General features: G+C 35.5%; 1 protein-coding gene across 11 annotated transcripts in view; it reads left to right on the top strand.

The window, feature by feature from the left end:
• Positions 1-16,285, top strand: part of LOC110466659 (adhesion G protein-coupled receptor L2-like) — an 80,285-nt gene extending 64,000 nt beyond the window's left edge. For 10 of the 11 annotated variants that reach the window (XM_021523320.1, XM_021523319.1, XM_021523324.1 and 7 more), the window contains 12 exons: positions 212-332; positions 1,399-1,502; positions 1,885-1,987; positions 2,950-3,103; positions 3,911-3,977; positions 4,283-4,349; positions 5,701-5,807; positions 8,172-8,246; positions 10,242-10,410; positions 10,774-10,893; positions 11,665-11,731; positions 11,977-16,285. In XM_021523320.1, coding sequence (XP_021378995.1) covers positions 212-332; positions 1,399-1,502; positions 1,885-1,987; positions 2,950-3,103; positions 3,911-3,977; positions 4,283-4,349; positions 5,701-5,807; positions 8,172-8,246; positions 10,242-10,410; positions 10,774-10,893; positions 11,665-11,731; positions 11,977-12,746 — 1,924 coding nt within the window. In that variant the 3' untranslated portion in view covers positions 12,747-16,285. The remainder of the gene's footprint in view (positions 1-211; positions 333-1,398; positions 1,503-1,884; positions 1,988-2,949; positions 3,104-3,910; positions 3,978-4,282; positions 4,350-5,700; positions 5,808-8,171; positions 8,247-10,241; positions 10,411-10,773; positions 10,894-11,664; positions 11,732-11,976) is intronic. The other variant, XM_021523327.1, reaches the window with a different exon arrangement.
• The last annotated feature ends 245 nt before the right edge of the window (positions 16,286-16,530 follow it).

The raw sequence follows: 16,530 nt of genomic DNA on the forward strand, positions 1-16,530 counted from the left end.
TAGGAGAATTGTTTTTCTGCAATTGGGGTTTTGCCTCATTTGCCTTCCATATTAATGACATTTTTTTATGACACCGAATATCAGCATATCTCATACCATATTTAAATCTGGCACTGCTCAGTGTTCTTGCATACTGATCAAGAAAAGGATTTTGAATTAGTTCTTTATTAAAATAAGTCTCACCTGTTAAAATCCTGTTTTTGTCCTTCAGTGAGCCAGCCCACTGGTCAAGATCAGGATGTCAGTTGGTGACCAGCAACGATACCCACACCACCTGTCAGTGTAATCATCTCACTAACTTTGCTGTCCTAATGGACGTCAGTGGAACTGAGGTAACTCTCACGACACAATTCTTCAAAACAAATATAGACTAAATCTAAACCAGGCAGGTAAACAGATTTAGAATAATCAACATTTTCATGCAACCTTGAAATGTAAAAAAGCGCCCTTTTGACTCCAGTGCGTAAGTCTGTGACGTCATGTACTTGTCCTAGGCATGAAGTCGCAATTGAAACAATTGAAACTTACAACCAATCACAGGGCTGATAGGTCATATTACATGGGTCAATATGCAAAAAAAAGCATGGCTATATTCACTGGATAACACAGTACATTATGTGATAAAATGATTTCCTAGAAACCTGGTTGGAAATGTTATCTGATAACAATGCCGCTTTGAACAATCCGACCCAGATCACAACACTGTAGTGTGTGTAAGTATATAATTAATAAACTCGAAACAGTTTAAATACATATCTGTTCACACTTTTTTTCTGTCCTTCAGGTCTGAATATGACCAAGTTGTATGTTGCATGTGTAGTGATGGTTGACTTGCCTGTTTGCTGTAGATTTACTAAATTGTTTTCTATTATTCTATTATGGCCCTTTCCCGAGGGAACTGTTCTCTTATAGTGTTGTCTGGGGAGGTATAGTGCCCGAGCCGTTAGGCGAGGGCACTATACCTCCCCAGACAACACTATAAGAGAACTGTTCCCGAGGGAAAGGGTCATAATAGATTTAGTACATCACATGACTGTACTAACTGTGACTGCAAATTGTGTCGCCTGCTTCGTTTTCATACATTGCTGAGCCTCTGCAAAGCAATCGGCATTCCCGGTCCCGAATCTCGAAGCCATTTTGGCAGACGACAACAATGAACTGAAAGTAGAATATGTATAGCGCCCCCTAGGAGAAGGGGCGCAACTCTTGGCGTCACGCTACTTTTCCCGCAGTCTCAGTGGTCCAAAAAAAAGGTATAGTGCCCGTCTCCAGGTATAGTTCCCGTCGTCAAGGGCGGATGCTAACTATACCAAATAGAACAAGGGTAGTTATCCAATAGCTATCCTAGTAATTATCATGTGATGTACTAAATTGACTTATTGTTTTTTGTCTCCCCAGTTGTCTATAGAACACCGAGTATCACTACAAGCAATCACATTCATTGGCTGTATCATCTCCATCCTTTGTCTCTTCTTCAGCTTCTTCACATTCTGCTTTTTCAAGTAAGTATTTCCCACCACGAACTAAATTGAAGTCAATTTCATTTTTTTTTTTATCAAAAAGTCATGAACAAACAGCCAATGAAAATTAAATGTTGTGCAATTCTTGGTCATGTATATACATAAATCAGTGATGATGAAAGTAAAAGGATTAAAATGAAAAAAAGTCTTGTTTCCCTTGTGATATACTCTCATTGACAGACAAGTTTTATTACTGTTATCCATAAAGTGTCCTCCTGCTAATTTTTTGCCATTACGTCTTTTAAAATATCTTCATCCTTTGTTGAGTTTGCCATTTTGCTAACGGACATGAATCGTGAAAATAAAATGCATCCTGTCGTATACAATATGAATATCACCTAATCTAAGTTTGTGTATATTACAGACAGCTGCAGTGTGACAGAAATACCATACACAAGAATCTTGTGTTCTCGCTCATGCTGGCTGAACTCCTGTTCCTGGTCGGCATAGGGATGACGCAGAACCATGTAAGTGTTGATGTCACCGCTTAGAGGTCAAAGGTTAACACCTCCGAAATCCATGGTCATAATTTCGCCTCAAATGACATCTCTTAAAAAAACATAAAATGGTGGTTTACTTGTGTGTGCTAGTGCTTACCTTCCTAAAGGTCAATTTAAAAAAAATAAAAATGTCAAATTAGGACATCTTTTTAAGGTGGTCAGGTGGTGCAGTAGATAATGCACTCGCCTTTCACCAAGGCAGCCAGAGTTTGGTTCCCTGATTGGACGTAAAACGTTATGGGATAACCTGCCTGACCACTTAGGTTCAGGTTTCCTCCCACAGTAAGACCCTGTGCGCTAACATTTGGTCAAAAAAGATGGATTACTAAAAGGCTACATTCGCGTATACTGGTTGAAACGGTAATTGTGGCGCAGAAATTTTCCACGATAAACGAACGCACTTGGACCGTTCTATAAGCAGTGCTAAAAATGCACAGTTTCGGAGAATAAAAAACAATGTATCAAGAATATTATGCTCTTCTCTCACGCGTCCACTGAATTACCTAACGTATCTAAAAAACTACATGTGGCTTGACATTGTTTTAGTAAGAAATAACGCAAACTGGCAATAGTCAGCATTTTAGTTTCGGTCAGGTACGTCTGGACCCCTCAATCTACACGTGCCAAATTTTCCTGAGGTCAGCCTCGGTCAAGGTCTGTGCCTGTCGTTTTCTTTACAGGTTCAACCGGTTTAAGCGGTTCAACCGTTTCAACCAGATAGGCGAATGTACCCTAAGTCGAAATATAATTATTGTAAAATAAATAAAATTTATAGTTATATAGCCAAAAATGTTAATTGTTTAATTTGAGCCTTTAAAAGTCACAGATTTTATAATACCACTTTAAGGTTTTGATAAAGCTTTTCTTAAGGTCAAGGTGTTTGAGAAAAATGTAAGAAGTCCATGACAGTGGCCTGTTTTTACTTGTAGATTGTGTGTGCTGTGATCGCGGGGGTTCTTCACTACCTGTTCTTGTGTGCGTTTGGCTGGATGTGCCTGGAGGGAGTACAGCTATACGTAATGCTGATAGAAGTGTTTGAACCGGGTCGTTCTCGCAGCAGGATCTACTATTTATGTGGATATGGTAAAACTATCATTTATCTTCGTACAAACTTCGTTATACAAGTGTTTCTATGGGCCATAGCCCCTATTGTCAAGTTCCCTTTGTCACTTCTACTGATTTCTGTCTTATACTCTGTACAAGAGTTTTCAAAGATTGGTTTCTTTGTAGTTGTTTTGAGACATTTTTCTGGTTGATTTGATTTAAAATGTGTTGAGTTTGTATTGCCTTTTATTAAATGTAAAAATTCTGGTAGATTAATTTTTTTCTGTAATCTCTTTGCGAAACCTGGAAAGGAAGGGAGATAAATCTTATAACTTAGTATTCTCTTCATTCTTTTAGGAAATTGGATCAGCACTGATGGAAAGATTTGATTAAATTAAATGTATCAGTTCTCTTCAATACACAAGACATCCTTGAGTGTCACATTAGTAGATCGATATGGATACAATACACAGCCTCTGTAACTCGGGGGGGAACTTCTTTCTTCACAAAATTAAATTTTCATGTGCTTGAAGCCCTGCTGATTGATATCTATCGGAATTTTTTCCATTTCTTCTCTGATCTAGAATATTGATTTTTCCAAAAATAACTATTTTCTTATCTTGTTCCATTGCACAAGGCCAGTGCCAAGTTTTTTAGGAGCTGTTTTATAATAATGGTAAAAAATGTTCATTTATCTTTCAAGAACTTGAAAAAAATTGTAAAAGGACTGGAAAATATTTTCAAATTATTCTCTTAATGAAAAAAGAGTAAATTGATTATTTGAAATATGTTTTAAAATATTGAATATCAGACTAATATTGCTATCCCCTGATTTCTCTGCGACAGGAATACCAGCTATAGTGGTGGGAGTGGCGGCCGGGATCCAGCCGTCAGGATATGGCACAGACACACAGTGAGTATACTGATACAAATTTCATTACACGATGGTGAACTCAGCTGTTGTTGCTGAATCACACTCTGATTGGTGTGTAAAATTTGTTAGAAAATGAGCGGGCTTATTCCTGAGCATAGGACAAATTACTGTAACATTTGTACAATATAGGTCTTGATATGCAGTTTAAATGTTAAGAAAATAGATATAGCCACTTAATTAAATGTTGAAATAGAACTTTTAAATTTTGTTTGTTTATTTGTTCCGTGTGTTTTACAAGATATATATTTTTATTTTTTAATCAAAATTTGTCTTTTATTTTAAAGTTGCTGGCTAAGGACAGACAATGGCTTCATCTGGAGTTTTGTGGGCCCAGTAGCTGCTGTCATCACAGTAAGTTTATATGGATTGTGGGCCCAGTAGCTGCTGTTATCACCGTAAGTTTATATGGATTGACCATTCAGATACATACCCAGCTAGTTGGAGCTGACTTAACAGTGGCTAAGTTGATACAGAATTAGTTTGGAACAGAAAATCTTCATTGAGTTTTCAGATAGGATGTCATCACCTCATATCCATGTCCACAAATGGGACAGTGTGTGGCATGTATTTGTTAATTAGGTGGGTTACCTGTGATTTGATCTCTGACCTACTTTTTGTGAGAAAAAAAATGTCAAGGTCATTACTCGATAGCATATCAAAATCAGTGTTACATTTAATTTGACTTCCCCTTTACACATTATAAAGTTGCATTCAAAGTAAAGGATGATTCTACATGAAATGGTATTGTAGAGGTGTTCCTACAGAAGCAATTTCTCAGTGATTTTGGGAAAAAAATGGACACACTGGCCTGATTTTGGTACCTGAATCTTGTCTTCCCTATATGTGTCATACCAAGTTTGATAGGAGAAATATTCTGACAAGTTTTCCTTTCTTTGGGGTCAAAGGTCAAAATAAAGATCAAAGTGACCTACTTTGGAACAAGACAATATATCTGTCTTATAATTATATAGTAAGCACTTTGTGTACATTAGGAATGCTTTCAAAGTTGGACCAAAAGCTCCAAGATAGGTTTCAGCTAAAAAATTATATGTCAAGTCAATAAAGTGATCCAAATTGCTGTACATTATGTTTCCTTGGCGTATATAGATACATGTTTCCTTGGCGTATATAGATACATGTTTCCTTGGCGTATATAGATACATGTTTCCTTGGCGTATATAGATACATGTTTCCTTGGCGTATATAGATACATGTTTCCTTGGCGTATATAGATACATGTTTCCTTGGCGTATATAGATACATGTTTCCTTGGCGTATATAGATACATGTTTCCTTGGCGTATATAGATACATGTTTCCTTGGCGTATATAGATACATGTTTCCTTGGCGTATATAGATACATGTTTCCTTGGCGTATATAGATACATGTTTCCTTGGCGTATATAGATACATGTTTCCTTGGCGTATATAGATACATGTTTCCTTGGCGTATATAGATACATGTTTCCTTGGCGTATATAGATACATGTTTCCTTGGCGTATATAGATACATGTTTCCTTGGCGTATATAGATACATGTTTCCTTGGCGTATATAGATACATGTTTCCTTGGCGTATATAGATACATGTTTCCTTGGCGTATATAGATACATGTTTCCTTGGCGTATATAGATACATGTTTCCTTGGCGTATATAGATACATGTTTCCTTGGCGTATATAGATACATGTTTCCTGTTTCAGCTGAACATCATCATGCTAAGCATAGCTGTGTACATGATGTGTAAACATGCGAATACTCTCGCTTCTACCCTTCGTACCAAGGAAAAGTCACGCCTACAGAAAATAAGGTACAGTCGCCATAAACTTACTGAAATCAGAAAAAAACATATGGCTTATCAGTTAAAAACAGTATTAGAATTAAGAGAATGAAACTGAATAAAGAAACAAGAATATTTAATGTTTCTATACTCCTATCAACAAACTTGTGTTACACAGTTACAGAACATCCTGTAGTTATAGTCCTTGTCACCAGACTAGTGGAGTAAACTATTTTATCTAATCCCTTTATATTATCCTGCATCTTCCTTTATCCATAGAATGTAAAGAACAAACACATTAGTCCGAAAGCATGGTGGTCATCATACACAAGAGTATCACATAACATACATCCACTTGGATGAGTTGAAGATTAAAAAAAATAACTGTTTCATTCCAAGATTGGAATTGTGGTACACTATTGTATATCATAACTGTGTGATGGATGTAGAGATCTGTCTGGGGGAGTCTGGGAAATGTTTGGTTATCTAACTGATACGCTGCAATTACCTCAAGACTGTGAAATATTTGGTTATCTAATTGATACGCTGCAATTACTTCAAGACTGGGAAATGTTTGGTTATCTAATTGATATGCTGCAATTACCTCAAGACTGGGAAATGTTTGGTTAGCTAATTGATATGCTGCAATTACCTCAAGACTGGGAAATGTTTGGATATCTAACTGATACACTGCAATTACCTCAAGACTGGGAAATATTTGGTTATCTAATTGATACGCTGCAATTACCTCAAGACTGGGAAATGTTGGGTTATCTAATTGATACGCTGCAATTACCTCAAGACTGGAAAATGTTTGGTTATCTAATTGATACACTGCAATTACCTTCAAGACTGGGAAATATTTGGTCATCTAATTGATATGCTGCAATTACTTCAAGACTGGGAAATGTTTGGTTATCTAATTGAAATGCTGCAATTACCTCAAGACTGGTAAATGTTGGGTTATCTAATTGATACGCTGCAATTACCTCAAGACTGGGGAATGTTGGGTTATCTAATTGATATGCTGCAATTACCTCAACACTGGGAAATGTTGGGTTATCTAATTGATATGCTGCAATTACCTCAAGACTGGGAAATATTTGGTTATCTAATTGATACGCTGCAATTACCTCAAGACTGGGAAATGTTTGGTTATCTAATTGAAATGCTGCAATTACCTCCAGACTGGTAAATGTTGGATTATCTAATTGATACGCTGCAATTACCTCAAGACTGGGAAAATGTTTGGTTACCTAATTGATACACTGCAATTACCTTCAAGACTGGGAAATGTTTGGTTATCTAATTGATATGCTGCAATTACTTCAAGACTGGGAAATGTTTGGTTATCTAATTGATACACTGCAATTACCTTCAAGACTGGGAAATATTTGGTCATCTAATTGATATGCTGCAATTACTTCAAGACTGGGAAATGTTTGGTTATCTAATTGATACGCTGCAATTACCTCAAGACTGGAAAATGTTTGGTTATCTAATTGATACACTGCAATTACCTTCAAGACTGGGAAATGTTTGGTTATCTAATTGATACACTGCAATTACTTTCAAGACTGGGAAATATTTGGTTATCTAATTGATACACTGCAATTACCTTCAAGACTGGGAAATATTGGTTATCTAATTGATACGCTGCAATTACCTCAATTGTCATCAGTGATTATTGGTTGATAAAGATAATTACTTAGTGTTTGTTAGTGTATAAGGATACTTTACCAGGTGTGTATCACCTTCAGTGGTTGATAAAGATAATTACTTAGTGTTTGTTAGAGTATAAGGATACTTTACCAGGTGTGTATCGCCTTCGGTATCAGTATTGACAAAAATAAGTGATTATCTAAAATGGTAGAATACAGCAAACCTGTCAAAACCAAACAGTGTAGTTCAGTTTATAGTTGAAGTTCTGGTTTATACAGGTTTCCTATTTATGCAGTGTTCGGTATAGACAGGTTAAACTGTGTTGGAGTGTCCATGTTTTATATTTCTGTTTATACTGTATATATCATAGCTTTTAACTGATAGAATTGAATGGAACCTCTTCAGTCAAGGCATTTCTTGAAACTGTTCAGAATATCAGTTTCTAAATTTTGGAAATAAGTTCAGACTTCACAAAGTTATAGCTTAAATTGTTTTATAATAATACAGTAGACTATTTTCATTTGAGGCATTTTTTGTTCCTGTTTCATAAGAGAATGAGAATTTAACCAATTCTCCTGATTACAAACCAACCGGGACATCAGGTTTCTGGATTTGTGTGCCTAGATTGAGGAGGTTCTACGTATATACTTACTATCCTGTGTGTAACAAACATGTTACTGTGTCTTTGGTATATTAATCTTGTTTTCACACTGCGCATGCTACTACTAACAGCCAGGATCCGAGCTCTTCGGGAAGTGGCAACTCCATGCTGCGGGACTCGCAAGTCAAGATCAAGTCTGAAGTACCGTAAGGATCAGTCAATTAGACTCTTTTAATCCAAGATAACAAATCCATTTAACATGAGAAATATTAAAAGTGTAATTGGATATTATCTCATGGTGTGTTAATTTGGAAACGGGTGTCAATTTACCTTTGTTACGCAGGGATGGTGGGGCTTGGTGTGCATGCTACTTAATATTCTAATAGGCATGTCCTTTCAGTAACCATGACTACTCTTTGGAAACTAAATTCAAAAGACAAACTTAAATATATCTTTAACATGAATATTCACCTTAATTTAAAAACCCATGTCTCTGACAAAGTGAAGTAGTTTTTAATTCTTAAATTATAGGAATTACTTTGTTATCAGAAAAATCTGTAAATCTCACTATTTGAAGACAACTAGGTCAAAATTTATATTCAGAACTTTGTCATACAGAATTTTTCCAATGATTTTTATCTCTTTACCAGAATTTTATCTCTTTACCAGAATACTTTTGTCCTAAACGATTAAAGAAGACCTGGACATTTTTTCTGTATAATTAATAATAATTATGATACTATATGAGGTTCTTATATACCGCTTTATCACAACCTAGTTTGTAGGTCATAGTTCGTAGATATGGGCATTTGCAACCAGCCAATATCTTTCTCACCTCCCTGGGGAGCATACAGTCGGTGCTGCCATTTCAGCACTCACCAATTTTAGCACTGCCCAACCACCTACTCATTTACAGCTGAGTAGACTGGAACAAGTCGGGTAAAGTGTTTTGTTAAAAAATACAACACAGTGCCGTGACGTGACTCGAATCTGCCACCCTTCGTTCACCAGCCCGGCATCCTACCACTAGATTATAGTGCCTCCTATATAAATATTAAGGTCCCACTAAAATATTTGGGCTAACATATTTTCAGGTAGATTTCGATGATATGGATTGTCCTCTTGCATAGTATCAATAGATTACTTGAATCATGGTTAAATTATAATAAACCAATTTTAATCATTTCTATATGCATGCATTATAAAACATGTATTCAGTATAATATGGTATAGGTGCATGTTATATATTCTTAATATAATTTAATAATTACTTGTATGTCCCCCTCACATACTACTGGAGGAGAGTATAGGTTTGTGGTCCATCGTTCATCCATGTGTAAGTGTCGCTTAAATCAGGTCTAGGGTGACCCACTATAAGAGTTATGCCCCTTTGTTTGTTATATCGAAGTCTAGCCAGAACATAACTTTATTGCTATTTCACCTACATTCACAAAACTATAGCTTTACTATAAATCTTGAGACAGCCACTAGAATGTTGGGTACTGGAAATGGGTATTGTATGCCAAACTATATTGTGAGTTATGATCCTCATTTTCCATTTTTACTCCCCAAAGTTTACGTGGAGGATAACTTTCTTGCAACAATGTATTTCATTTACCTTCACCAAACTGATTATATTATACTTTGTCTATCAGAAGAGTGCCGCATACTAAAATGTTCTTAATTGTAAGTCTAAATAATAACAATGCTGTAATGGCTACATTTGACTGGTGGAGGGTCGTGCATTACTTAACAATGTTATTCAGGAAAGGCATAATTTATCAATGCATATCAAATACAATAATCTTACTAAAACTAAAATCAAAGACCTGTACTCACTAAAGAGAAATCATCTACCATGAATTTCTCTTATACAGAAAATAAGTCCAAGTCTGGTCAGGTTCTGGATACATCTGAAAGAATCATTGTATCCAGTTATAATAAAGAGCCATGATGTGCAAATATAAAATGCATATATTGTAGTATCATAAACAAAAAGATATAAAAAATACAGTATATGATATACTTGCATAAAAAATAATTGCTCACAATCATAATGCAGAGTTTTCTATTATAAACTGTTGCAATACATTTGTTGTAAAACAAATTCCAAAATATAAAAGCAAAACAATAATTCCATACAACCATGTATGACCTTCTATTTGATGACATTGCTTGATAGTTGTGTTTTGTGGTAACAGGGCGTGGCTGAAGGGCGCAGCAGTCCTGGTGGTTTTACTAGGACTTACTTGGGTGTTTGGAATCCTTTACATCAACAAAGAGACGGTCGTCATGGCGTACGTGTTCACCGTGCTAAACAGTCTCCAAGGACTCTTCATCTTCATCTTTCACTGTCTCCTTAATGAGAAGGTAAGGATAGTTGGCTGTTGTGGACGTTTTAAGTTTACGTTGATGGGGAAAAATTCTTTCGCTCTCCTGAGTGACAAAATTGATGACCAGCAGTCACTTTATAGCTATGGTAGGGTTACAGATCAATGCCACTCTTGTATTACATCATGCAAGTTTGTCATGGTGATAAAGTATAAGTCAGTGGTTGGGCTGGTGCTCATGCTCAAACAGAAAATGTTTGATATAATATTTTTCAGTTTCAATTATAGCAAAATGATGATTATAGTAGTTGCCATTTTTAGTGAATGAGGTGTTGAAATTCAAGGTCATACAAGAATTTGTGATTAACATGCTTACTTTGTATTGTCTTTACTCTGTTTCTAGGTGAAGAAGGAGTACAAGAAGCTGGCCTACCGCTCAACATGGCTGCCAAGCTGTTTGAGGGACATGTGTATTGGCTACTCTAGCTCCAGCTCCCACAACACCTCGTCCTCCAGTGGAGGGGTAGGTACACCTCCATGTTTTGTCGTTACCTGCCTGTTTTAACGTCCCTATGCTATCTTTTTCTGTTACCAATACATGTTAATAGTCTTAAAATGATCTTATTATTTTTTCCTGTATTATGTCTTTGTTACCTGTACATATTACCTATATAACATATAGCTCAACTGCACCAAGTTCCTTTCTAATCTTTTTGTGGCAATTAATTGCAAACCATGCAAAGTACTTGGTACCTATATATCTCAAATGAGTTCATGTTTCAGGATTGTGGACCCAAAGTAAAAATTACTGTCACTTTAAACTTAAAGTCTTCTGGCTTTGTCTTTCTCAAATGCTGTTGATTTGGATTTAACTTTAAACACTCATACATGTTATTCAGAGATCACCTGTGGGAAGTATAAGTAAAATAGTCTCCATTTACAGGTGGTCTCTTAAACTGCAAGTCTTTTATTTGAGCAGGTTTGACTAAACAAGTATTTGGATTACAAATGCCACAAACAAATTTGCTATTCTGGTTTTTGGTCCTAGACCCAAAGTTGATTGAAGGAAAGTGGGTGGCTGACAGGGGCATTCCTGTCTCAAAATCATTGTCTTCTTTAATTAGTCTACAAGATTTATCTAAATTACATTATTTACTATGGATAAAAGCAGGTTATCTTAAATTTGTTCTCTAATAATCTCCCTTCCCCAAAAAATAACCCCATCTTTTTTCTTCTAATTATACTCTCTCTGATAGTCAAATATAAAACAAATATTTTCCCTTCTGTTTTATAGCACCTGCTTAAGTTTTGGAGTGGAAGAAGACGAAGGAAGTCTTCGAATTCAACGCTGACAACAAGAGGTGAGTTACTGAAAGTTTTATAATTGATACCATTCTGTAACCTTGTTTAAGTGTTCATTTCATCATTATACCTATATTTTGCCATATATTTTGAAGAAATATTAAAGTGTTAATACTGAACATTGGTTCATTTAGTAGTTTAATTTTAGTATGTAGCGTCAAAACAAATTGCCTGCATATGTGGAATCCTTTATGATTTAATAGTGTTTGTCAGTTGTGTGATTCCTATAACTTCTCAACTGTAGGCCAAAACAACAAAAGGAAGAGTGACCCTCGCAGTGACCTTGACAGCTACTCAAGTCGAGAACAAACAATCTACACCCATGGCGGCTCTGGTCGCCATAGCAACAAGAAGTCAAATGGCCACTCAAATGGTCACATCCCCCACCACAGAGACATGGATGGCATCGCAGGGGATCTATCTGTGGCTGACTGCTCTGTCATCGACAGTGAATATGTTTCGGAATATTGTCACAACAACCTACAGGTTTCCAGGGAAACCCACCGCTACTCCTCAGCTTCTGAAGAGACTGATCATATGATCAGCGAGGAGCCAATAGAAAAGGATAGACTTTCGGCCTTATCTACAGATTCTGCATTGAAGTGTAACTCCGAGTTTGCTTCATCTGCAGATGGTATTGATGGGGACTATATGGAGCCTAATCACTACTCTGAGCCAAATCACTACACAGAGGTGATGAGTGTCGAGAACCCTTACTCGGAGGTCCTTCCCCTGGACGATGATCCTCACAGGGAGAGCCAGTATGAAGACACGCCACTCATGCAGTCTATGTCTGAGGCGGAGCAGAACTTCATCAATGACATTCTTAGTGGTCAGGCGTCAGATAGCCTGATGAAGAAACATTCCATGGAGGACTTAGTATCAAGTTCTGATCGACTTGATCATAGACTTGACCACAGCACACCCAATGGTAAATACAAACACTCACCTAGTAACAACAACTGCATCAATATCAATGTGGACGGTAACCAGGACCGTCTGTGGGACAGCTAGCCATGGCAACAGCCAATCAAATCATTAATACATCAAACAACAATCGAAGCATAATAAGATTGGCTGCCTGGTGTTGTGTTCCCTGAATTATTAGAGATTAGACCTTAAAAACATAGGTCATCAGACTCGAAATGAAGCAAATTGTGGCTCAAATATTTGTCAACTTTTTCCCATTGGGTCTTCAGGAGCAACATAACCAAGGTTAGGTCATCCAAAACAATTCCACAACTCACTGACTAAGTAACAACAGTGTATTTCCTTACCCAGGGTACGACACAAGCAAGGCCACAAGAACTGTTCAAGGTCATAATTGACCACATGCAGTCAATAAAACATTTGTTCACACCATTTTCGTCGAGACAATGGAGTAGATTTTTTTTACACGTGAATCGGCCTTTGTTGGTGGATTTCAACACAAGATGTAAATGTTTCTGCGTCCCAATCGTCGGTGCAATTATACTAAATGAAATTAGTAAACCATTACTAGAGACTGTTTGCACAAATTTGTTTTTTGTAACCTGGTAGCTGTCACTAAGATTAGTGGAGGATTAGTTGTGAATACAGTGTGATTCCTGTTATAATATTGTCTAGGAATTGAGTGCTGTAACATTACAAGTGCAATTTTTGCCGGCCTGAGACAGGAGTTAAGAGATCTGACAAGTCACTTACAGGCTTACAGTACGGTGCTATAGTTAACTATATCAAATATACCTTACCCATTTTTAACACAGAGTTATAGTTAATGAAATATTTTTGTAGGAAACACTTCCAAAATATGCGTCAATCAATTACACATCATTCACATCAAGGTGTTTATTTTAATGTTTTTTTGCTTCAAAATTTCATTTAAAAACAATTTCTCTATGACTGTTTGTAAAATGTACAAGTAACAAATAAAAATATTATTTGTGAAGACATCCACAGACAATGAAGTTTCCATCAACATGCTGTGTATATCATTTTGTTACACGCATGATAAGCATGTAAACATAATTTAGTATGATCAACATTATATAATATACACCATGTACAATATAAACATGAATGGATGTTGAGTTTAGTTGATCTCTTTAGTAATTTAACAAACCTAGAGTTATGTATGTGGCATTCTTAGTTAACCAGCGGTCCATGAATCACAGTCAATCGCTATAACAACCTGGTACCTAATCACAACAGTAGTGACTATTACTGTAGCAAAATCAAAATGACAATTTCAGGTAGAGTAACAGGGACCAAACCCAAAACATTTTTTTTGCATTCCAAACATCTAAATCAATGTGGAACGGGGTGAGGTCTTAACGTCTACTTCATATTTTATGTCGCCCATTAATTATCACTGTTAATTAACCCTTTCACCCCTTTGTAGTTTAAGTAGACTCTACCATGCATTGATATGGATGAGTCCATTATGGTCTACAGTGGTGAAAGGGTAAATGAGCATTTTAGATAGCGTTTTGAAACATTTAAAAAAAAAATTAAGTACAAATAAGGTCATTGATTGCTTAATGAAGATTGTATTTTCATCTGAATCTCGTCAGATGGTAGTGTGGATGTCGACAGAACCATGCAGTATTCCCTGTAGCTAATGTACAGACCTATATTTTTGTAAGCTATGGTATCTGTATAATCCATCATTGTGCCTTTAAAAGAATACCCTGGCTTGTACCTTGTCTATACCATGCTTTTTCTTGTCTACTCTAGTCTCTCCTGTAATAATGTACATGCATGTTCTTTTTTCTCATCTAAGAATATGTACTTGATTATTTCTTATTTGTACACTGCTAGGATTTTATAAGAAATTAATTTTGATTTGTACAGTGAACAATTTCTGATTTGTACAATAAATTATTACTAGTTTATACAATGCTATAATATTTCTAATTTCTACAATATTTCTTGTTTGTACTACTCTGACAATTTCTAATTTGTAAAATACTGAAATGTGTCTGGTTTGTAGTGTTATGATTGTGAACTATAATCATTAGGGTAAAATATTTTGAAACATTTCAAACAGATTACAAATTATGTCAAACTGTTTATATCTAATTGCAATGGAGTACAATTTTGAAAGGAAGAGTTTTATAAATTTTCACATACCATAGTACTATTCTGAAATGTTTCAAAATGCTTTCTTTATTGAATAAGGCCCTGATTCAACACTATAGAGACATTTGATTTGTGTAATTATTACTTCGATGTGTTCTCTGGTGTCCAATACAGAGCTGTAACTGAGGATTAAGTGGGCAGTCTAGATCTGTGTCCAATGTCTGCCATATCATTGTCATATATGTACAACAGCACTGATTATGATTTTATGTAACTCCCCTCCACTCTTTCTACAGTGTAAACTGTTATACTGTTTCCGTGTGAATTGTCGTATATGTGTAAACCATTTTAATAGATGGACTCTTCCATTTCTGTAGAGAATAATGTTGATGAGAGGAAGCCCACATATATTATAATCTTACAAGAACATTAAGATACTATCATTGTTTTAGTGGGAGAACATTTTAGAGCTAGTGTCAATGTAAACAAATTTTATATTGTTTATAATTATCAAGATAAAAATATTAATTGTTCTGGACCGACATGGTCTTAAAGCATGTTCTTGATTTCATTGTCTACAATATACGCTTTCTCTAATTGTGATGTACTTAAATGACGATATCAGAAACATATCACATTTTTTAAAACCATAGTGACATATGTAATCATTTTAAAACTTTCAATTATAATTTAAATTTATAAGTGTTTTTTGTTTTATTTCTTCTACCTGGGTTGGTTACATCAATATGTGATTAACACCTGAATTCCGATGATTGTAGAAAGACAGACAAAACTGCAATGATCTTTTTACAAATAATTGTAAGTACCTAAAATGCAGTTTGTCTATGGTTTCTGTGAAAAGATTAAAGTCACTTTTGAAAAGCCTGCTCAGCTTTAGGACCAATTGTATGAAATAAATTATCTTGAGTATTTTTTTAATTTAAGATTAACTGCTTGTGTAGGGATTTAAGATTACCAGTGTACTTATTTTACAATGTATTTGAAGATAAAAATTTAGTGGTATATGAAAATGACACATAAAAAGCTTAAAGATTTTGTTTCTATGTAAATTGATAAAGCTAACAAGGCTTAGAGATATTGGGCCTACATATCTGTTTGTTGTGTTGCTTTATAAACAGAACTACATTGTATCATCTTTTTACATTTTTCATCTTTTTTACATTTTCATATTTTCATTGTCATGTGTCATTTGAAAAATTACTGTTTTGAGTATATTATCACTGCTTCACTGTTTTACTGATAATCTTAGCTTTCCTGTTCGTAATTTATTTTATGTACATGGAGATGTTATTTGATATAACACTCGGACCAGGCTTCCAGGCTTTGTTAGAAGAGGAGTATGCTATGTATGTACAGGTGATCTGGGCCATAATGTTATGGCCTTATCACTCTCAATGTTACTGGTGAGCGTTCCAAGCTTGTCTACAGATTTTATCTGCCAAAGGAAATATTAAAAATGTTGTTCTTTTAAATGATGTTTTGTTGTATTTCCTATAAATAACGAATTATCCAGGAGAACATTAATTACAGTTATCAACTTTACACTTTGATTTGCACCATTATTAGTGATTGGATCTTTCATATCTTTCAGAGCAATTTATGTCTACTAGAGGACAATTTTCTCCCAACTCTAAAATTACATAGGCTACATTTGTATATCCCGGTTGAAACCGTACGGTACGTGTGGCGCAGAAATATTCCACGATAAACAAACACA

The sequence above is a fragment of the Mizuhopecten yessoensis genome, unplaced genomic scaffold (assembly GCF_002113885.1).
Source record: "Mizuhopecten yessoensis strain PY_sf001 unplaced genomic scaffold, ASM211388v2 scaffold11139, whole genome shotgun sequence".
NCBI lineage: Eukaryota > Metazoa > Mollusca > Bivalvia > Pectinida > Pectinidae > Mizuhopecten > Mizuhopecten yessoensis.